Consider the following 22933-nt stretch of genomic DNA (forward strand, 5'->3'; position numbering starts at 1 on the left):
CGTGTTTGTGCTTTGCAGAATGTTTCACAGGTATTGCTCATGGACAGTTGCTGCTGTTGTTCTTTTCTTTTGGATACCAGTGTTTTGCACTTCAGCTTCAGGCAAATTGCTTGTATAGTCCCTGTACAGTCTATTACCCATTACTGAATGATTTACATTTTACTAGTAATAATTAAAAACTTTAAAATATTGGCACCTCATCCTATAAGGTGATGGCACAGATGAATAATCGTAGTTAACCGATTGGTTCTACCCAGGCCAAACACCATAATAAAAACCAAATTAATTTAAATATTTTATTCTATATATTTCAAATCACTCAGGGAGATGGGACGAAGAGTGAACAAAAATGTCTCTATATTACTGCTCTTCTGTCCACAGTAGTCCTACGACTACTCTATGAAATATACATAGGTTACACATAGCTAACGCTTATTATGCAAACAGTTACTAAATGGGAAAACACTACATCATATGGAACAAATGAGTCATTTTGGACTCAAGTGACAGACTGCATAATGGCATCAGACTCCGCCTCCATAAGCTCCACTCTGTGTTTCAAAGCAGTTGATCCATTGATCCTGTCTGACCAGTGAACAAAGACTCTCAGGAGCCTTCTCAGCTGTACATGTAGCTTTTCTTTGATGACATCGTACAGTTGCTTCTGAGATTGACAGAAGAATCGCATAACTTATACGACTCATTCTAACTAGGAAATATTGTTTAACTTAAGTACAGAATTGATAAAAAATATGCATCAATTCAATTCAGTTTATTTTGTATAGCCCAATATCATAAATTTGCCTCAGAGGGCTTTACAATCTGTACACATACGACATCCCTGACCTTTGACCTCAAATCGGATCAGGAAAAACTCCCCAAAAATAACCTTTCACAGGGAAAAAATGGAAGAAAGCATCAGGTTGCTAGCAATATTACTAAGGCAGATGATTTGTATTTCTTACACGCAAAGACATCAGTTGGTATCATGTGCTTCCCATAAATGTCCATGTTAAGTACTTGCTGTGTTTCCATAACTGCACATATTTCAATAACTGATGATTTTCTGCTCTCCGCAGTGAACCATTTTGTTATCTGCTTCTTAAAAAAATGCTGATCAATGTTCTATGTCCTCAATTGTAAATTATTTGTCTTTGACAGACTGTGGTGCATAGCGGTTTTCACATATTTTAATAAAACATTTCCACCTGTTTCTACGAAGCGTTAAAAAAAATAAAAGTTCTATTGCTGAGGCAGGGAAAGCAAAAGATTGGAAAATGTTGGCTCAAGAATGTTTTCCACTGTATATATTACATCCATAACTGAGAATCATTTTTTCATTAACTTTGAAATGGGAGCGTTTACCACAAAGGTTTTAGGAAACATACAGACGTGTGTGACTATGTACTTTTTCATTATGAAATTATTCCAAAGTTGAATGTAGTTTTTTTTCAGCTGTCCTTAGAAAGCAGAGCACAGATAAAAATCTGAGAGAATATTCAATTTGGCATGTTGGATGAAGGAAGTAGGTCACCATTATTCTGGAAGACTAGAAACTTGCAATAATCGCTCAGGGAATACAGTTGCAGTCTCATCTCCCAGAAAGAAGAAACATCTGGAGCCATGAGGAAATCCCCCATTAGTTCAGCAGATTCGGCCTGAAAGAAATGTAGAGTGTGGAAGTACCAAATTTACTCTTTTTTACTGCAACGTTTTCTTTTGTGTACTTTGAGTAATCTTTAATATGTATTTAATATAGTTGCTGCATTGGCTACAAAAACAGGTTACAGGAAAAAGTCCTTATAAAATGTGAGAATGGAACAAAAGAAAGGAGATAAATCGGGAGGCTGCAGAAGGACAGGGTTTCAATATATAAATTACAAATTTGCCTCAGAGGGCTTTACAATCTGTACACATACGACATCCCTGTCCCAGGACCTCACATCGGATCAGGAAAAACTCCACAGAACTCCAGAGATAAGGCTCTCAGGAAAAGACGGTGTGCCCACCTTAATGAATCACTGATGTATTACACTATCCATCAAGCATGCTAGGTAAGTGATCCAAATCAAACAAACCCATAACTAGTGCATGCTGGTGACCATATTTGGAAGAAAGGGGGAGATGGGGAAGAGCAAGGCCTGGCAGGGCCAGGTATTGTTAGCATAACAAATGCTAAGTTACCAACTAACGCTAGTGCTAGCTTGGTTAGCACAGTGTATCCAAAATTCACTTTAACTTATATTAATTGAGTTTAGAATGTTGGCTGGACATAGTACCCCCTGGTTAGATGACAAGCTCATTGTTACCTATAACTAGCTAGCCATTTCCAAAGTGTACCATAGATTATGGTGCATGCATCTTGAAACACCACAGCACAAAGTAGGCCTAACCTTAATCTATAGCTAACATGTTGCAAAATTACTTTATTACTCTACAGCGAAATATTCACTCGACATGACTGAGTCTCACTCTACTCAACCTTAAAATATGAAGGTTGTCACAAACCAGTCTGGCTGGTATGAGACATTGTTCAGGTGTATGTCATGTATTAGGTAACTGGGCAGAACAAGGGATGAGCTAACATACAACATGTGTCTTCTCTTCATGTCTCTGTTTACTTCCTGAGTCTCCGTCAATCCGGTCAGACCCTGAATACACAATTCAATTCAGTTTATTTTGTATAGCCCAATATCACAAATTACAAATTTGTCTCAGAGGGCTTTACAATCTGTACACATAGGACATCCCTGTCCCAGGACCTCACATCGAATCAGGAAAAACTCCCCAAAAATAACCTTTCACAGGGAAAAAAGGGAAGAAACCTTCAGGAGAGCAACAGAGGAGGATCCCTCTCCTCGGATGGACAGAAGCAATAGATGTCATGTGTACAGAATGAACAGCATTACAGAGTTACATAAACACATTCAAAGAATATGACAATGGACCTCCATAATCCATGAAACAGAAGGAGGTAGAGAGGAGGGAGGGAAGGGCGCTTCAGCAGGGCCAAGGCACCAGGCAAGCGGCATCAGACATGGCCAGGTCCAATGGACCCTCTGAGACATGAAGTCACAAAGACTCCGGGGAGGAAGCAGAGTTAGTAAGGTGCAATGGAGAGATGTAAATTCATCCATAAGTAGAGAGAGAAGATGATATAGGTGCTCAGTGTATCCTAAAACATCCGACCACACAACATCGTTGCACAGTAAGTAAAGATGTACACACCTACATACAGACTGAGAGGACTGGTTATAGTGGGACAGAGAGGCTGAGAGGACTGGTTATGGTGGGACATACAGACTGAGAGGACTGGATATAATGGGACAGAGAGCCTGGGAGGACTGGTTATAGTGGAACCGAGAGACTGAGTGGACTGGTTATAGTGGGACAGAGAGGCTGAGAGGACTGGTTATAGTGGAACCGAGAGACTGAGTGGACTGGTTATAGTGGGACAGAGAGGCTGAGAGGACTGGTTATAGTGGAACCGAGACTGAGTGGACTGGTTATAGTGGAACCGAGAGACTGAGTGGACTGGTTATAGTGGAACCGAGAGGCTCAGAGGACTGGTTATAGTGGAACCGAGCGACTGAGTGGACTGGTATTTGTGTGCCTCCACTAACTCCCACACAACCCCTCTTTAGTTTTCTTCTTGTTGATGAAATCAACATTTTCCACTCGGGGAACTGATTAGGCTGCAGTGATGCATGTTTTCCTCCAGCTAAACCAGATAGCTCACAGCGCTGCACTGGGATGTCTCTGTGTTATAAAGCTGTCTGTTTGCGACCCAGAACCTGCTTGAATAGAGTTTGGAAAAGCTCACATCTTGTACCCACCTGTTTTCCTTTACGTGTCTGTAGTCTGCGCTCATTATTGAAGGAGACGGTCATCACCATTGACTAATACCACGCTTACGGATGTTGAGGCTGCTCATGCACAGTTACCTTCCTGTGCTTATCTGCTCGGACTTTAGATGGTCTATTAAGGAAATAGACATCACAGGCAATTGAACAAGAAGTCCCTATTCAAAAGATTAGTGCTAATCAAGGCATATATTATGCTGAGAAGAAACAAAATGACTAGAAGCTTCAGTGAGGGAACCTACTATGATCTGTGAATGACTGGCTTTTCACATGGTGCTGTAGCTGATTGACGAATCAAAAGACAGAACGCGGGAGCTCTGGCTGTGGAGAATATGTGTCCTACAGCAACACCATCAATACATCTGCACATCAAAGCACTTCATGTCTGAGCAACAGAGACACTGAACTTGAAGAAAAGTTGAAAGGACTGCTCCATCAGAAGGGATTGGCTTCTTTCTTCAGTGTACGAGAACACGGTGTGGATTCCTTGGTGAAGAAACAGCACTGAGCTAACACCTTTCTTCCTCACTGGCTGCTGTGTCTCAGATTTAGTGCTTTAAGTATGTGTGATTTATTGCTTGTTTTTGACAAAAGGGCTGAGCTGTCTTCAAGAATGCTTGTGTAAATCACATGTTCATCAGTCAGTAAATAAGCAGCTAAATTGTAAAGAGGTGACAGCATTGATGGCCAACGGCCTTGATGGTAATTTGTGGTCGGCTCTGTAAATCTACCAGACTGCTAAAAGTTTAATCTACTAACACTCAACACTCTAGAAGTATTTTAACACCACCAAATACAGCATCCCCCCCCTTTAGTGTGACTACGACCTACGACTTACTTCCATGTGTGTGAGGCAATCTGAATATAGTGCGGGAATGACGGACTCTGCCACTAACTACGCGTCCCGCTCTCCTGGGCGAAAGATACATCTTTCTTGAACCCATCCACTGCAAATCCCATCGAGATAATGTTTATTAGAGCCTTAGAATGCCAAGCTCACATAGTTTGTTTCCCGAATGTTAATGTCAACAGACTCTACTGTTTTGTTTCAACTGTTTAACAAATAGTTTCCCAAATGTTCTCTGAGGTTCCAGCAGCTGTGCAGCAAACATTGGACCTTTGGATCACTTCCCACTCTGGGTATTAGTGTGTAAGTCTACAGCAGATGAGAACATGTCTGTAGGTCAACCTGCGGCTGAATATTGTTTAATTTATTCTGCTTGGGTTGGGTTAGAAAAGATTCACAAAATTGGTTTGTAATTTACAAGTTCTGAAGCCCAGCAGCAGAATCAACAACTGTGAAATCCTCTTTTACGAGCGCTCTGAAAAATGTATCTAAGCAAGTCATGAGGTTTGAAACGGACCTTCAATGTTCCAGTTGATGCATCTGTCCATTAAATAGAGTGCTTACTGGTCTAATTGTGGGGAACTTGTTTGGTTTGTGGCCCAGTTTCAACCAGCAGCCTGCCGCTGCAAGGACAAACTCCACCCAGCTGCTCCTCCCCAGCAGGGGCCTGGAAATGAGCACAGACCAGAAACCCCTCCACAGCTGACTGTCATTACTCTTACAATCTCCAATTAGCCTGATTGCAGAAATTGTGGTTCATTAGGATTTGAAGCCGCCGATTGATCCGCTGATCAAATTAGTTGAGCGACTTTGAGCATGGATCAAAACAGTCATGCGACCGCTCCCACAATAGATAAGCGGAGGAGGCGGCTCAAAGCTGTTAACCCCAAAACATATGGAGGTGCTTAGGATGATCTGACAGCTCACGTCTCGCTCTCGTCCACTCTGTGTATGTGAAGGCAGATGCAGCATGGCTTTAACAACAGCTGGGGCTGACATCACATGGATGTCTAGCCTACACCTGCACACACACATACATGATCTCCTTTCGTTCCCTTCGCCCTCTGTCACACACACAGACTCATTCACAATCATCAGCGAGTCACAAGCAGGAAGCTGTGTACTCATCAAGCAACTGAGGAGTTCCAGATGGGGACATTATCAGGACTATTTGTTCATCTAAACACACTAAACGAGGTGGGAGAGGGGAAAACACTGTGGTTGAAAATGAAGAATAAACACAGGAAGCGGTGAGATGGGGAACAGAACCCAGGTGCTTCGACCAATGTAGACCAAACGGTGCTCGAGGCTCCTTCTCCTCTCACTAAGCATGGCTTTCACTTTCATCCTCCTTGAGATTTACGTTGATGTGCCCCACAAAGATGGCCTTTCTTGGAAACACTTATGGCTGTCAGTCCCACACTGTGAAAAAAAATCAGTGTGGAGTCAGTACTGGTTATGTAAGTGAGGCTGAAGGCTCTCACTGAGTTCTGTATCAAACAAACAGCAGATTTTGAAGTTGAAATATCTTAACAACTATTGTAAATTATGAACAGACATTCATGGTCCCCAGAGGAAGAATTTGCCTACTGACTTTGTGTCAGACAAGGGTGTAATGCAATAACTTCATCTAGCGCCATCATCAGGTCAACATTTTTATTGTGTCCAACTCCGGTTTATCAAATATCTGCAAAACCAACCCCGTCGTTGGGATTGTTTCTGCAAACCACGGATACGTTAAATGTCGACATTCCTGAAAAAAAAAGACACGTTTCACATCAGCCTCATATCGCGCTTGCAGAAACTCACAATACCACGTAGTTAATGTTGTGAAAGGATTTGTTAGGTTTAGGCAGGAAAAAGTTAGAAAAAAAAGAAGCACCCTGAACCACTCTGCGTTGTGTTATGTAATAAGCCATGACTCCTAAAGTCTGACTGTTTGTTTACGGGACATGACCACCGGTCTCCTCAATGCCCCTCCTGTGTTTGTTTACGGGACATGACCACCGGTCTCCTCAATGCCCCTCCTGTGTTTGTTTACGGGACATGACCACCGGTCTCCTCAATGCCCCTCCTGTGTTTGTTTACGGGACATGACCACCGGTCTCCTCAATGCCCCTCCTGTGTTTGTTTACGAGACATGACCACCAGTCTCCTCAATGCCCCTCCTGTGTTTGTTTACGAGACATGACCACCAGTCTCCTCAATGCCCCTCCTGTGTTTGTTTACGAGACATGACCACCAGTCTCCTCAATGCCCCTCCTGTGTTTGTTTACGAGACATGACCACCAGTCTCCTCAATGCCCCTCCTGTGTTTGTTTACGAGACATGACCACCAGTCTCCTCAATGCCCCTCCTGTGTTTGTTTACGGGACATGACCACCAGTCTCCTCAATGCCCCTCCTGTGTTTGTTTGACTCATCCACCTCTCCTTCCAATTCCCTCTCCCATTCAACTGGGCTGGCAAAACTAATGACACCTCTTCAGCCTCAGTTGTACTTTGGGCTGAGAGCTAATTAGTAAGTATTAGCATGCTAACTCGCTACAATGACATGGTAAACATCCTCGCTGCTGAACACCAGCATGTTAGCCAGTCGGTCAAACCAAGTACAGTCTCCCGGAGCCCTTCAGCATGTCTGAAGACGTTTCAGGCTGCAGTCTTGTTCAACATTCATTATGTTAGAATGTCCGTTAGCATGCCGGCTAATTAGCTTTCCTAGATATCAACTGTCAGCTTCACAAAGTACGTTTGTATTTCTTCCATCAGCTTATCAGAAAGCAGAATCCTGGTTTCAAACTGCACTTGCCGTATGGAAAGATATTCGTCTAAGAAGATAGTTACTCTGCAGTGGAAGGCAGCTAACAGCAGGCAATGGCTCAGGGCTTTACAATATAATTTGCATTGCTTGTTGACTCCCGGTGCAATTAAAAATCATTTAGCATGCCCTCCTTCGCTGCTTCTCGGCCCTCGGAAATTCGTAGCACTGTACATCATACGTGTTGCAGGACTGAAAATCAAAGGGTCACTGGTGTTGAGTTTAAGAAGTAGTGGAAGATTCTCCCTCAGGGACCAAATGCTGATGGAGAATTAAAAGGGGTTTGTTAAAGGGTCATTTCACCAATTCTACACGTCAAAATTAGTTTACGAGTCATGAGGAATATGTACGCTGCTGTTGAAAAGTTAGAAATCTCTGCCACGAAGCTTGATTGTGTCCAGTCAAAGGTCTGAATGGACTGAACGGTCTTTCAAGCTTTTAGCTTATAGAAATTCTCTTTTCTAATAGCTGCTTATTTTTTTATTGTATATTGTTTTAGACAACAATACACTTTACAATGTTTCAACTAGAATAACATCAATATAACAGCTGATTAGTGACTATACACAGCACATGTGTGTTTATGTGAATATTGTACAATATCTTCTGTGACTGGATGGGAAAAAAACGATGTCATAGTGTCACGTTTCTGGGGGTGGTGACGACACAGGAGATGAGGTGAGTTCTTTACTAGGCAAAAGGTCATACACTGGGGTCAGGCAGGGATCAAAAACAGAGAGTAATGCAGAGTCCAAAAAAACATAAAGCTGACACAGCAAAATACCGCTGGATGGCGATGAACACATTAGAAACAAAGACAATCTGGCCCCAGAAGAGAGAACGCAGGGGAGTATAGATGTGCAAATTTGTAATTTGTGATATTGAGCTATACAAAATAAACTGAATTGAATTGAAAATGTGGGGTTGAAGAGGGAAAAACCACGGGCAGGTGAAGGGAATGACCAATCAGGAGACACTCAGAAGACACACATGGAACTAACGGGATGTTACATATAGTGATGTCATAAGGGCCATCTGAGCTTTAACTTGAAGACTATAGATATATTACAGAAGGTTATAATGCTGGGAAGTAAACTTTGAAGGAAGAGGATGTTTACCACGAACAACGACCGAAAGGCTGTTGTGTTGAATCACGGGAAATATTTTGAGCTGAACTTTAGTTAAGATCCGTCAGCCTCTGCTGCTTCGATTTTAACCAGTTGGCTGCAGTGACCCTCAGTATTTTAACAAAGGTCTGGACCCAGCAGGACCGCAAATTTTGAACTCTCATACACTGCTTTATGTTTTTATTTGACTATTCTAGCCCTTGATGTTCAATAGTTGTCCTGTGGTTGAGTTGAATTTGGGAATTATTGTGGACATGTCGGCCAGGAAGTAACTTACAATCTATTTTTCTCTATTTATTTGTTTAACAGACTGCAGCAGACTTTGCTGTGACATTTCTAACTGCTTTAAACAGTATTCCTTTTTATTATATTTGAGTGCCACATAGGTTATTAATCAATATCAGTGTTTGCCACATGTGTTGACACACTTTGTCAATCCCGTCTTGTAATTGCCACCAGGAGGCTGACATGAAGGACTTCTCCCAGCTGACGGGTCATATTTATGCTAAGTCTCCAAACCCAGCTCATTGTTACAGGAGCGGATTTCATAGATTTATACACGTTCATCTGAGAGGAGAGCTCAACAGTCCACCCAGCTGTTGATAAAACATGCAGATCTTCTAAATAAAGGCAAGGCTGTTCATCTGTTGTTAGTTTAAGGTGCTAGATATGAGACTGGGAGCATTTATGCTGCCTCTTAAAGGCTCTCCACATGGCAACAGCTGAGCTGGCAGCCTACTGTGCAAACAGCGCTAACGTTGCTGCTATATTAATGAACCTGGTTTGAATGCTTCTCCAACAGCGCTATGAGAAGAAGCGTCAGCAGGGACGGATGCTCCTTCTGATTCCGTTTGCCTTTTCTAGGCTTAATGAGCAAGGCGGTCAAGAGAAACCAGCAACCTATCCCCAGATCGGTGCCCGCACTTTAATCTCGATGAATCGGAGTCAAGCGGGAGCCACTCACCCAGAGCAGCGATGTGCCAGGTTGCCTTTCAAAGCAATCATCATAAGGCCATTTCACCGACGGTACCGGCTCGAGCTCCTCTCCTGCCATTTGTTCTGTATTCAGCACACTATCTTCCTTCACTGTGCCACGACATTATGAGAGGGATGCCTATGAAAATGACATGCACCACGTGCCCAGTGGATAAGGATCACACAGCAGTCAAACATCTATTCATCTGGGTTCCTGCTTCTCTGATGTGCTTCTATCAGGGTTCTGGTAGAAGGGCCACAGTGCCCCCTGGTGGAAGAGCGGACACGGTCTCAAGCAGAAACCAGTCAGTGTTCATGTGTTTACTGGTGCTTTCTGTTTCCCTGCGTGAACTCAAACGGCATGCGGAAATGAGTATTTAGTTCCACAACAAAAAAGAAAAATTCTATGGAAAATCTGTATAATGGAAAGATATTCTGAGACATTTGTTTGAATTAGTTGTGTTGGGTTTTAAAAGCACATTTTCACAAGTCCGAGGAAGAACTGTTGACTTTAGTGATTGGAAGCAGACAAATTGAGCACTGTCTCCACTTCCCCCATTGTTCCTTCTTTCCAGGAAATGTTTAGGACACCTGGGACTTAAATAAAATATAAAGTGTTACTGAATGTTTCAAAAGCTTCTTCTTCCATATGAATGTCATAATCACATATGTATCACTGCATAGCACAAGCATTGGACCACATATATTCTAGTTAAAATATGAAGTTATGTAGGAAGAAAAAGAAGCATTCAGTGCTTGAAACGTATGTCCAATGTAAGAGGTAAAGAGATATCACGTTGGTTTTAATGCATGACACATTGTTATGCATATTGCTTGTGTTCAGCCCAGTTTCTATGTGCAATTACATGAAAGCTTCACTACAGAAATGATTCTTTGTTTGTACGGAGGAGTTTGATGGCCAAGCATAAGGGGAACACAATGAAAGCATTTCAATAATAAAGTTGAAATGTTGAGAATTAAGTGGACATTTCAGTAAATGTGACAAAGCTATTAGTTTGATTCTTTCCCAAAAGTTTAACTTTTATTCTCAACATTTTGTCCTTATTTTCTACATTATATTTCAAATGTATTCTCCATGTTGGCTTCCTTCTCAAGGTCTTCACTTCATATGAAATGCTCCTCATTTCCCCGCCTGCCTGGCCCTGAACTCTCCTCTGATGCAACAGATGATCTAAATCCTGACTTTGCATCACTTTGCTTTTATGAGAATTTATCAGAGTGTAAACAACAAAAGTAGAAGACATTCTGACAATGGAGTCAAAGTAAAGACACGACAATCATTTACCTTTTTTAAATATGTTTGTTTCATATAAATGAGGCTCATAGTGTGCAGTTAAAATACCCTCCAACCATGAACTACACATCAATGAGCCACAGAAATGTTCATCTGTATGGTTTTGTTTTAGAGCCCAACTCAATCAATTCAAGTGTTTATTAGGCATTATTTTTCATAGGTATAGCTATGAATGCTGGATTTTTAGAACCTGCAGTTGAGGCCTGATCGTCTTTCAAATGATTTAATTGTATGGATATTCAGGGTTTGTAGACAAATACAATAGTCTGAGTGAAGATGGCTGGCATTGCATCACTCTCAGCCAGCCTTGATACTACCACGAGCTGTCCTACACATCGGGACGACAATATGTTTGTTTGCCCGTAAAAGTCATGTAAATCCGATCCTGAAATCATTCTGGCGATCACCACTGGGGTCAGACTGAGCTCCACCTCAGAGGGAACGTAAAAGGACCTCAAGGACACAGGGGTGTTTGGGTGGCCGAGTCGTTCCCCTGAGTTAATCCAGGAAGCGGTCCAGCATCTTCTGGATGTTTTGGAAGGTGTCTCTGCCCAGGTAGTCAGCCCGCCCGGCCTCCCACAGCCGGCGATGCTGCAGCCGCTCTTCGTCTGCCTCGGCCTCTGCAGCCCTCTGCCATGGGAAGAAGCAGAATAACAAGTCGGTCTTCAAAGGCAGTTCATCACAAGGAGCAGCAGAGTCTGTTCAGGCGGACTGTTAGCCTCCGCTTTCATCTCCGTGCACAAACAGAATGCAGTCGAGCATATCGAATCAGAAGGGGAGAATGACGTTAGTCTTTCATGCTCGTCTTATGAACACTTTCATCTCACCTGTGTCTTAAATTACATTCAAAATCATCCCTCGACTCAGAAAACAGACACTTCTAGCTGGGAAGAACGATAGACTTTTTAATAAATGTTTATGTTTTATTGTCAATAATTGACTTATATGCCTAACTTATAAGACGTAAAACTAATTAACAATAGCAGCTTTTGGATTACATTATAAACAATTACACTTATAACTGCAGACTTGATTGATTGATGCAAAACATTTAAATATATTCATGAAACGACGTTTAAAATCAGTACATTTTAAACGTTGTGAGCAATTGTAATTATGGAGATATTATGATACTAAAAGTAAGGCTCTTGTATTTTGACCACTAGGGGAAAGCGGTTGAAAATAAAGGTCTACGTACAGGATCTGTGTCGGTGTGTGAGGCGCCAGCGCTGCCCTGCACCACCTCTGCTCCCCTCTGGTCCTGGATCTCCATCCTCTCACACGTTCCTGCCTCCTCCAGTGGTGTGTTATCCGTGTGGGAACACTACACACACAGACACAGTTGTGTCACCCATCAGTGCACTGCCGTGTGAGCAGCTCAAAGTGTGAGCTCACACAGCAGCAGAGTGAGGTTCAGCGCTTGATAGCACTGATGCATGTTCAGGGCTGCTGTCCCACTGGAGGCCGTGTGTCTGTTCAGGCTAATCTTACAAGCTCCTTTAAGCACAATGCATCACGCTGAAAGGAATTAAACAAATGACAGCAATGCAATGAGGAGCTCAAAGGCCTGTGGCAGATAATACGCTGTGTCTTTCTGCTGGAGTCAAATGCAGCCAAGCAGAAATGCTCATGCATTAACAGAAACTAACAAGAGGCACTCAAGCTGCCTAATAAGCCACCGTAATAATCAACATGACGTATTATAAACACAAGCGGCTATAAGGTCATCTATTTCGCTAATTAAGGAATTGATCAGCATTTCTAATGACGACTCACTTGGCTTTGTGTGACTTTTAATGAACTCTGTGTGTAAAGTTCTTTGAAGATTTCATTTTTCTTTTGATGGAGCTAGCAGTGTCCCTCTGCTTCCAGTCGTTGTGCTAAGCTAGGCTAACATATCGCAGACCCATCTCTCTTCTGGATGCACAGACATGAAACTGATATCCTTATTGTCATAAAAGTTCAGTATTGTGCCATATGTCATACATTGTGGGTGTGGATTTGATTGAAAACAATACTTTCCAATATGTCCTAACTGTCAAGTTAAATGTTCAATATCTTTATAGTTTTAAAAAAAATATAAACACAGAGAAGCAAGGATAAGAGCGAGCGCAGAGAGAGAGAGACACTTCTCTGCTCAGACATCACTCCCCGATATTGTTGCACAGCAAATAGTTGTCTGATGATATATTAATGCTTTGAATATCAGATAGCGGATCGTTACCGGAGTCTGAGACCAGTCAAAAAGTCTGGACACACCTACGTCGACCTGAGAACCGGTCCAAAGCAGCGCAAAAAGAACAATGTCAAATGTGTGAGCAAACAGTTAACTATCTACACAACCAGCAGACATATAGCAATATTAACATTAATGTGGAACCATGGTTGTGAGTCTATTCTCTCTCTTTGGTCTCCACCAGCTCCTGAGGGACATATCTGTCTCCTTAGTTGCTAAATGATCCACTATGTTCCCCAGCTGTGTGCTGCTGAGCAGGCAGTGCACAGTGGGTGTATCAGAGCTTTTTCACTGAAAACAGATGCTGTTGCTGTAAGCCAGGTTTATAAAAGCGTTTGTGAGCCATAAAACCAAAGCAGTGAACTGTAGAGCTGCAGCTAATTCTGTGTGTGTCCTTCTGATTTGACCCGGTGTTATTGCACAAATATTGTGTCAGTGCAGGTAAACACTGGTAGCAGTGGGTTGGCCCTGTCAGCTGGCTCAGCCTTCTCCACGGTGTGTGTTTTATTGACTTGTATAGAAATGTGTAGCACGGTGCTTTAAAATGTGAAATGATCTCCTCTATTGTGCGTGTGCAGGAATATGTTTATGCAAACAAAACACTTGCATGTAAAGATACCATCGCCATAACAACATCATATCCAACAGTAACACAAAATAAGGTCTCATCTTACTGTCACTGGTTCAGACAGTGGACGAAGGCTCTCAGAAGGGGGCGGGGAGTGCACTGCCAGGGAATTGGAACTGTTTGAGTTTTCTCTAAATGGCATCTTGGCTTGTTCTTCTCGTTCTTGGATCTGCAAAGCAAGGGAGGATGTTGAGCGTTGGAACGGGCTGGACGGCCGTGTCGCGTCTGCATGTTTATGTTCCAGCCAAAGTCTGCAGCAGCTTCTGTGACTGATTAACAAAGCTTCAACTTAAGAGGGGGAAGTCATCAGTGAAATGTTCTGCTCGAGTGTTCGGAGCAAAAACCTGCCGAGCATCCGACAGACAAGACGCACGGCTGACTTCCTGCACAGCAACATTGAGTGACTGCTGAACACTATGATCAGAGCCATTACATATGAAGGTGTTTAACTGTGCATTATGGGGAGAGTATTGGCGACACTTCATTTTACAGGTTCCATACCATATCTTTCATTAATCTACTGTATATTTATGAAGGTTCCTGGAAATTACTGAGGTATTACCGATGGAATGATGGAGATTTGATGCACTTCCAATATATTAATGCCGTTTCATTTCTAGTGGACCCTGAGAATAATTTAGTCAGAATAAAGATGTGAACTGCATTTACAGGCAAACGTAAAAAAAAAAAAAAATGGAAAGTGAAAAAGTTTCTTATAATAAAATAATCAGAAATGAATATTGACTTTGGTTATGTTTATCTGCACGTGAGAGAAAAACATGGTATACCACCACACTAAGCCAAGAAGATCTTATGTTCAAACAGTGTTAAAATGTGTGACCAAAGTTTCCTATGTAGATCACAATTTTGACATATGGTAAGAAAAACACAATTGCTACAAATAATATAAATTGTGGCTGCATTCCATTCAGGTTGGCTTTTCCCAGGACCCTGGTATTGTGTATGCTTACTCACTACAGTCCTACTATGACAAACGGTGCTGTCTGTCCACTGCAACACTCCACGTATACTCTGATCTTATATGATGCTGGTTTATAAGTCACACATCGTCAGTCAGAATTGTAGCTGTGTGCAAGAATGTTGCTTTGTTCTAACTCGCACCAATGGAGCCCCCTACTGGAATTAATGGGTAATACTCTCCTTGGTAAGGCGTGCATTCAACAGGCTCCACCCACCTACCCACAGAGTCCAGTATAGGGCGGAGACTGTGTGAGTGAGAACGAAGGTTACGATATTATAACCCTAGTTTTATAGACGATGGCAGAGCCCTGCTGCTCCTAAACCGCTCGCTGAAGGACAGCATGTAGCATTTAGCGCGTAGCATGTAGAATGTAGCACGGAGCACGTAGCATGTAGCAATGTGGGCTGCCTTATTCACTGTGGGGTCCACACGTAGAGAGTGTTCGCCATAGAGTCCAGTAAAGGGCTCCGTCTGTGCTCATGCAACTAGGGTTACAATATCGTAACTCTCTTTAGATCACAGTGTGGAATATCAAGATCACGTTCATAAGCAGATAGTCCTTATCCTTATTAATAATGTTGTAGCTTGAGTTACCTTGTCTGACTCCATGCCACATCATTAAGGGAGCAAAGCGCAGAAACGGAACAGAGGGCTTTTACTCTCTTCATAAGCCTTCTTTCTGACTCCTACTTTAAAGATAAAAAGAGACTTCAGAGCACACAGATGTCCGTACCTGTTGTTGTTTCCCTGCTGTGGATGATGTCGTGTCACTGAGGTATTCCTTCCACCACAGACACACAAACTGCTGCATGGTGAGAGAGCGGCTCTCCTCCCTCTGGCTCCAGGGTTTCCCTGCTCCTAAGAAATGGACGATCTTTGCGTTGTGGCCAAACCTGCAGGAACAAAGCTGTGACTCTAGCATGTGCTCCAGTGTACCAATGGGAACAGTTGAGTGGTCACACCACAAGAGACTGGGAGCCACAAGGTGCTTTGTCTGCACACTTTTCTATCCGGCAAGCTTTACACATTACACTTCACAGGCCACTGACCCTGTTTTTATTTTAAGAAGAGCGTCATAATTTTTTGCGCTTTTGTTTTCTATATCATGAAAACGTGGCATGTTCAAGTCCAGCACAGACCTGTGTCTGTGTGTGTGTGTGTGTGTGTGTGTGTGTGTGATAATAAATAACGTGGAATGAAAACATTGAATTTCTTCTTTTTGGAGGAAATTGACTTTTTTTGTTTTTTCAGATAAAAATAAAAATCAAATGTATAATAACAAAGGTAACACAAGTTAATACAGAGCATTCTGATTTAATATAACTACATTATATCTGTGCATATTATAGAGCTAAAAATAAAAAAAGTTGTCACAACTTTGGGAAATCATCCTTTGGAATAAGCCAAAATATGTTTTAATGCAAACACGGACAAGTTTGTGTGTCTGAAAATGAGGTTAACTCTACTCCACCAATAGAAGTGTGTGAACCGAGTTGAGGTGCATTGTGGGTCCAACAGGACACTCACTGTTGGAAAGCAGGCAGGTAGCTGTAGAAAGAGCTGGCGTTTAGGTTGTAGACGAACGGCAGGCGTTTGCTGATGTCTCCAGCCGGCCAGCTGCTGAAGAACGAGTTCAACAGGCCCTGGTCCCCTCCTGGCAGCAACAAGTGTGTATTAATAACTGCCATGTGTACATATTGATGTGTGTCTTCCATGCACTCGCTGTCCAGTTTCTCCCTTCTGAAACTCCTTGAAACTGAATCTTGGGACGAACAAACCCATTCTCTTGCATCATATTTTAATGCTGTATATGAATGCATTCTGTTGAGACGTCAGCATTCAGAGCACACGGTGTTCTCTGCCTGTTGGTCTCAGCTCAGGCATCGTTACCACCGTTACCATCGTTACCATCGTTACCATCAAAGCTGCCGTGCTGCAGCGCGTGGTCCAGGAGGCCGCCGTGGGTGTGGAGGGACGGCCTGAAGACAAACACGCCAGAGTTGAAGCAGTCGGGCCACCCGGGATCAGGAGCAGCCGACAGCTCGTCTCTCTCAAACAGCTCGTCCACGTTACACAGAACCTGAGCGGGAGCGGGCCAATCAGAGAGCAGGAGCGGTGGATGTGGGGGAGTGAGCGTGCGACATTTTATCACATCTTAGGTGCATCTGCCAAGAGTCCGACTATGTTCCAACATTTGTATCGGAGTGTAATGATGTTGTGCTTTGGTTGTCTTGATGCTCGGTACAGAGAGTGGACTGGTAGCTGGAGAGCTCTGCTGCAGCCCCACTACGACGCCTACCCCATAATAATACATGTCCACAGGTTCCGAGTGGGTATTTAGGGACCGTGTGTGCCGAAAGAAAACATTCTTTGGTTGCTGTCAGGCGGGTTTTAAAGGCTCTGATTTGTTTTTACATAGCTCGATCTTAGTCGTGGGCCCATCATGAGGGTCATCATAGTCCAGATATGATTGCCTTACATTTAGTACGATAAAGAAATCGTCCAATGTGCATGTGGGAGTGGTCTCAGTAACATGTTTACAACGTGACCCTTAAGGAGGCTATCACAGTATGTATGTCTGATAGATAGTGACGTAGAGGAGGGTCAATAAGCCGGCATGTTTACATGCTGCAGGGATTTGTGCAATATCTGCTTTGACAGTCTGAATTTCTTCAGACAGAGTTCGGTGTGTTTGTTTCTATGAATTATTCCTCTGAAGAGTGATCAAAGCGGTGGTTTGAAATGTGTAAAACACAATAAAAAGAATAGAAAGGCTGAAAGTGGCACGTAGACTAGACTAATTAGCACCGATCAAAAAAACCTTTGTGAATCATAGGAATGCTCCACATAGCGGGATAGCATAGTCAGCATGCGTGTGTGTGTGTGTGTGTGTATGTTCAGTGGACTCACCAGTGTATCAGCATCCAGGAAGACACATTTGCTGTACTGGGTCAGAGTCCAGCAGTGGAGCTTGGTGAAGGTAATGCCGAGTTCTGGGCGTCCCAGCCAGGACAAGTGGACGTGGTCATCACTGTCCATGACATCCACCGGGATGACCTCATCGAATACGTCCTTCAGGGCAAACCTGAGGTATCGAGATGTAGATGGTGAGGGGTGAACAGCAGGCGTTGACAGATGATGAAACAGGACTAAATGGTTTTGGATTCACCGCGCACCTCGACTGTTCTGAGATGTTTGGTGTGACCATGACGACGGTGCTGCGGGTCGTCCCGTGGCGCCGTAAACTTCGGGCCACCACTACGGCTCCTTTGCAGTATGAGTCTGTCGTTGCCAGGGTGACGAAGGCTTCGCCTGCTACACAGATGACAGGATGGGATTGAGTGGAAAGTGTTTGGGTCTTTGAAAATATGTAACCTCCGATCTGGATTGGGTTGTACCAGCTAATCATAAATTAATTATGTTGTCAGAATATAAAGTTCTGTCGTGGCTTGTTAACTATTAGTTAAACTAGTTAACTATTAAACCATAAGACACAGGAATGTCTAAATCACTTGCTCGGAAACGTCTATGACACACTCCAATCAAGAGATATCAATTTAGTAAACAGGAAGTAATTGTGGCATCAAAAGTTACAATAAGGTCCCAAAATGATGGTTTTAGAGGCACAAAAGTAAAAAATATTTTAAATGGAGGTATTACTAAAAATGAGTGAGAAATATATGATTATGCAAAGTTTTCTGACGTAATGTTTTTTTAACATTGTTTAAATGAGAGCAGCATAATTTAAGGGTCTGTGTGATACTTTTGTGAAATTGAATTTAAAATCTTCAAGATTCCATATTATTTGTAAACAGATTTATCCTACTCCATATTAAGTGCTGCAGTCAATGTTTTTTTTAAATAGATTTTTGGTAAGAAGCCTGAAATAATGTCTGATGGTTTCAAACCAGTGGCTAAATGAGACCGCTAACACTGTCCCAGCTTTATCTTCGTGGTGGTGGTATGACGTTATATGGATGTGGTGGAGTCCCTTAGCTTTTTGCTGATCGCATTCACGCTGCAAAAATCATAACGTGGTGTTCATTTGTGAAGATTATATTATCTTGTTGAAAAACGTTTTGTTTGTCCCAGACTATATATTCTGTAATAATCCAAAATCCAGGAAAAGGGAACCAGGACAAAGCTATCTTCAGCACTTTACCTCTTTTATTCTTCACTGTGAACAGGGCAGATATTAGCAGGCTAATATTAGCTCTGTTTAGTATTCAATAATGTCAACGTATACTGGTTTGCAGTAACGAGTGCTGCAAACAGCTCCTTCACTCACACCCAACAGCGCCGCAATCCTGGTCCACTCTCTTGTCACCTCCCGCTTGGATTATTGTAATTCCCTCCTCTTTGGTCTCCCCCACAAACTCCTCCATAAACTCCAACTGGTCCAGAACGCTGCTGCCCGCATCATCACCAAGACCCCTTCCATCTCTCACATCACCCCTGTTCTACGACAACTCCACTGGCTCCCCATCAAACACCGCATTGACTTTAAGATCCTCCTCCATGCATTCAAGGCCATCCACAACCTCGCCCCTCCATATCTGTCTCACCTCCTCCAAATCAACATCCCCACCCGGTCTCTCAGGTCTGCCTCCTCCATCAACCTGACTGTCCCCCCAGCTCGTCTGTCCACCATGGGGTCAAGAGCCTTCAGCCGCTCTGCCCCTCGCCTCTGGAACTCCCTCCCCCCTGACATCAGAAACATTGACTCTATCATTTTATTCAAAACCCACCTCAAAACCCACCTTTTCAGGCAGGCCTATGCCTGACGTGTTCCCCTCTGGGTTGCTCTGCTGCAAACTGTTCTGCTTTTAACTGTGCTGCTTTTTAAATTGTGTCAGATTTTTAAATATGTTGTACGGCGACCTTAAGTGCCTTGAAAGGCGCCTTATAAAACAAATGTATTATTATTATTATTAAGTCTCCAAAATGAATAAGACCATCTGATTACAGTCATTCTGGTGGACTGGGATACAGTGCAGGACTGCCTCAAACATTGTGTCATGTTATCTGTCAGTTCACGAGCAACAATGTCTATATTGGCAACATGCCAACATGTTACTGTGACTGTGTCATTTTGTTGTGTACTTTGTGTACTTTTTTCAATGATTCTTTGAAATACTATTTTATTAGTTTTACACTTGGCTAAATCTCAAGACGCATCTGTTGCAGAGTAATAAAGAACAAAGAAGTCCTGATGATCTGTGCGAATGGGACAAAAGGAGGAGACGAATCAGCAGGCTCTAGTCTGAAGGCCGAGGGTCGGGGGGGGGGCCGGGGGTGGGGGGCACACCCAAACCCACAATGCTGCATGGCCTTTGGGTGTGCATGATGGGTCTGTGTGAGGCCTTTCTGCTGTTTGTGACAATACTGTAGAGATATCTCATACTCAACTCATCTGTGCCCCTCACTTAATCATCATTTGTAAATAAACACAAACAGTTGCACAGGCAGTCATAGTTTTACTAAAACACCTGCATGGCTTAATAACATTTTTTTGAAATAATAACTTAACTATTGTACATGTATGGATGGCAACTGCTGTTAAACTAAACAGAAGAAGAAAAGTCAAACACTAGACCAACCGTACCACTGTGTACTTCCTGCATGGATACTTCCTGAACCTAAAAGGCAGACTGGATGGCTATATAGCTAAGCGCTGATGCACCCTGCAAGCCGTATGAGAATAAGCCGAATAAAGACGATATAGTCTGTTCCTCCACACGGGAGACTCTCTCCAGACACCTGAAGGCAGCATGCATTGTTCCTTCTGCAGTCTGTAACCTGAGTGACCTTTTGCACAACCAGCGTCAGACTGGTAACTTCTGTGCACATCCAACACTGTGACGTTTGAGTTATTATTCTGCACAGTTTCAACTGTTACAGCAACAACATTTCAGTCCGCTACATGAAGAATTGTGAATCATTGAAATTCTTCTCTCTCCCTCTGGACCTGATCCCACCCAGTGTGCCACTGTCCTAGTTACAAAAGTGTCAAAAGTGCATCTGGCACGCTGTGAACGCTCTGGACGGAGCTGCTGAGTTCACAGGTTTCGAGCCTGCGGCGTCCTCTTGACCTCAGAGCCGCAACTAACCGGCCACAAAACTGTGTGTGCAGAGGAAGAACTGACAACTCAGCTGTTGGACATCTGAAACATGATGCATCATTATTAACATGCATTAAACAAAACATCTGTGTTTAATCATTTACTGTAATATTAATCATATTAATGATTTATTACTGCACAAATCCAGTTATAGATATAGTGAAGTTATCAGTTATAAATACTTTTGTTCATTCATGATGTTACAACACCCCCATCTACTGGAGGGTTTAATGTAACGCAGATAAACGAGTCTCAAGGATCCACAAAAATCTGTTGATTCACAGATGAATTTCCATTTTGAAATACATGTTTCTCAAATGTATATAAGGATTGTGAATGTTACTGAGTAATGGAAATGGGAATGGCTTCAATACAAATAAGTAAATGTATTTTTGCAACTTTCTGTGTTGATTTACAAATTCAATTCAGTTTATTTTATATAGTCGAATATCACAAATTACGAATTAGCCTCAGAGGGCTTTACAATCTGTACACATACGACATCCCATCTATAAATCTGAATCCCTCTGTTTATTTGTGCATTGTGTTTCACAGTTTATGGAGCTTTGCATTTGTTTGTGAATACTTATGAGACTTTTTTTATTTATAATTCAATGTATTAATTTATACAATACAATAGAGAATGTGGTCTTTATGCAGAACACGAGTGATTTTTCTTCATAATCGTATTACTTAATGTGCTTGTTAAATTCATGCCAATAAAGAATGTTGAACAGTCACATTTGTAATTTGTGATATTGGGCTATACAAAATAAACTGAATTGAATTGAATACAGTATTCTTGTATTTTTTCACTATTACAAATTGAAAACAACAACATCTTCTTTTCAGGAAGCAACAAGGTTTTCTTTGTGTCTGTGAATTGGCATCCTTCTCTCAGGCTTTGGAAAGGTCACAGAAATCAAGACTTTTAGGATCAGAACTTCCGTGTGGTCAAAAGGAGGAAAGTGTCCATTGTTGTTACAGTGTAGTCAATGATGTTGCTGTTGGAATGTTTCAGCATTGATTTAATTCGAATGCATTTGACACATTTATATTCAATGGTGATTCAGTTTGAACTGCTTGTCTGGCATTTTGACTCCCATCCCATAAAAAAACCCAAAATAAAAGAAGGTTTTCAAAAAGCCCACATAAGTTTAAACATTGAGGTGTCAACATGAAATCTGCTTGACTTTCATACAAAAGGTGGAATATTAAGTGTTAGTTCCTGGTAGTCCAGTGAAGTGGACCTTTAGTCTGCAGCCATCTCTGGGTCACCACAGTGGGACTCAACATCATTTAAGAACTCAGAGAAAAAAGGACCGTTGACAATCAATCTTCTGTTCCCGAAGTTTGTCTTTAAATTGGCATAAACTGTGTACAGACTGTCCACTATCAGACTGAATCACCTTTATTGCTCAATTAACTTCAACTTTCTTTTCTTTCGTTTATATTAAATGACGTCACTTACCTGACATTTTTCAAATCTTCTTCAAATCCTGCAACTTTATCCAGGAAGGAGATCAGAAAATGTTTTTACTTGTCTGCAGAAGGCCTCTGAGGTCTGAAGTCACGTGTGTGTGTGTGTGTGTGTGTGTGTGTGTGTGTGTGTGTGTGTTCGCTCATCTGTTTGTTCAACTGGTCGTTCAACTAGTAGATACTGAGCTTTGCCAAGTGTTGAGCAAAAGTCTCGACCTCAACGCCCCCTTGTTCGAGAGGGGGCGTAAACTTTCCCTTTCCAGTAAACAATAATTCCATGGAGCTGTCCTTGTCACACATTAAATCAAACCAACAGAAAAAAAGGGCGGGACTTCTTCATCCTATCAGGAGGAGTCGGTGTCCTGCCAGGCGGGTCCTCTCCTCCCCGACCACCAAAGGGATTTATTCCACCCATCTCGGCTCAGTAAGAGATGAAAGTTATGATCAGACTGTAATGTAATCAAGTGAAGTAAACAATTGAGCTATTGCTATGCCCCTGCTATTAATCCTGCAATACATATCTAAAGTTATATCTAAGTTTAT

General features: G+C 42.4%; 1 protein-coding gene across 1 annotated transcript; it reads right to left on the bottom strand.

Moving 5' to 3' along the window:
- Nucleotides 1-10404: 10404 nt before the first annotated feature.
- On the bottom strand, nt 10405-22543 carry gyg2 (glycogenin 2). The gene is made up of 9 exons (XM_034553432.1): nt 22383-22543; nt 17966-18104; nt 17700-17874; nt 16707-16869; nt 16317-16443; nt 15523-15682; nt 13854-13976; nt 12142-12267; nt 10405-11573 (listed from the first exon to the last, which is right to left on the bottom strand). Exons 1-9 carry the CDS (start codon nt 22387-22389, stop codon nt 11442-11444), a joined length of 1152 nt encoding a protein of 383 aa, XP_034409323.1. The 5' UTR covers nt 22390-22543; the 3' UTR covers nt 10405-11441.
- Between the last annotated feature and the right edge of the window lie 390 nt (nt 22544-22933).

This window comes from Cyclopterus lumpus, chromosome 2 (assembly GCF_009769545.1).
Source record: "Cyclopterus lumpus isolate fCycLum1 chromosome 2, fCycLum1.pri, whole genome shotgun sequence".
Taxonomy (NCBI): domain Eukaryota; kingdom Metazoa; phylum Chordata; class Actinopteri; order Perciformes; family Cyclopteridae; genus Cyclopterus; species Cyclopterus lumpus.

Coding starts and splice junctions, on each gene's coding strand:
- gyg2 (XM_034553432.1), bottom strand. Junction 16,870..17,699: donor TCCTGGATGCTGATACACTG/GTGAGTCCACTG, acceptor GCTCCCGCTCAG/GTTCTGTGTAACGTGGACGA. Junction 11,574..12,141: donor CACACACCGACACAGATCCT/GTACGTAGACCT, acceptor TTCCCATGGCAG/AGGGCTGCAGAGGCCGAGGC.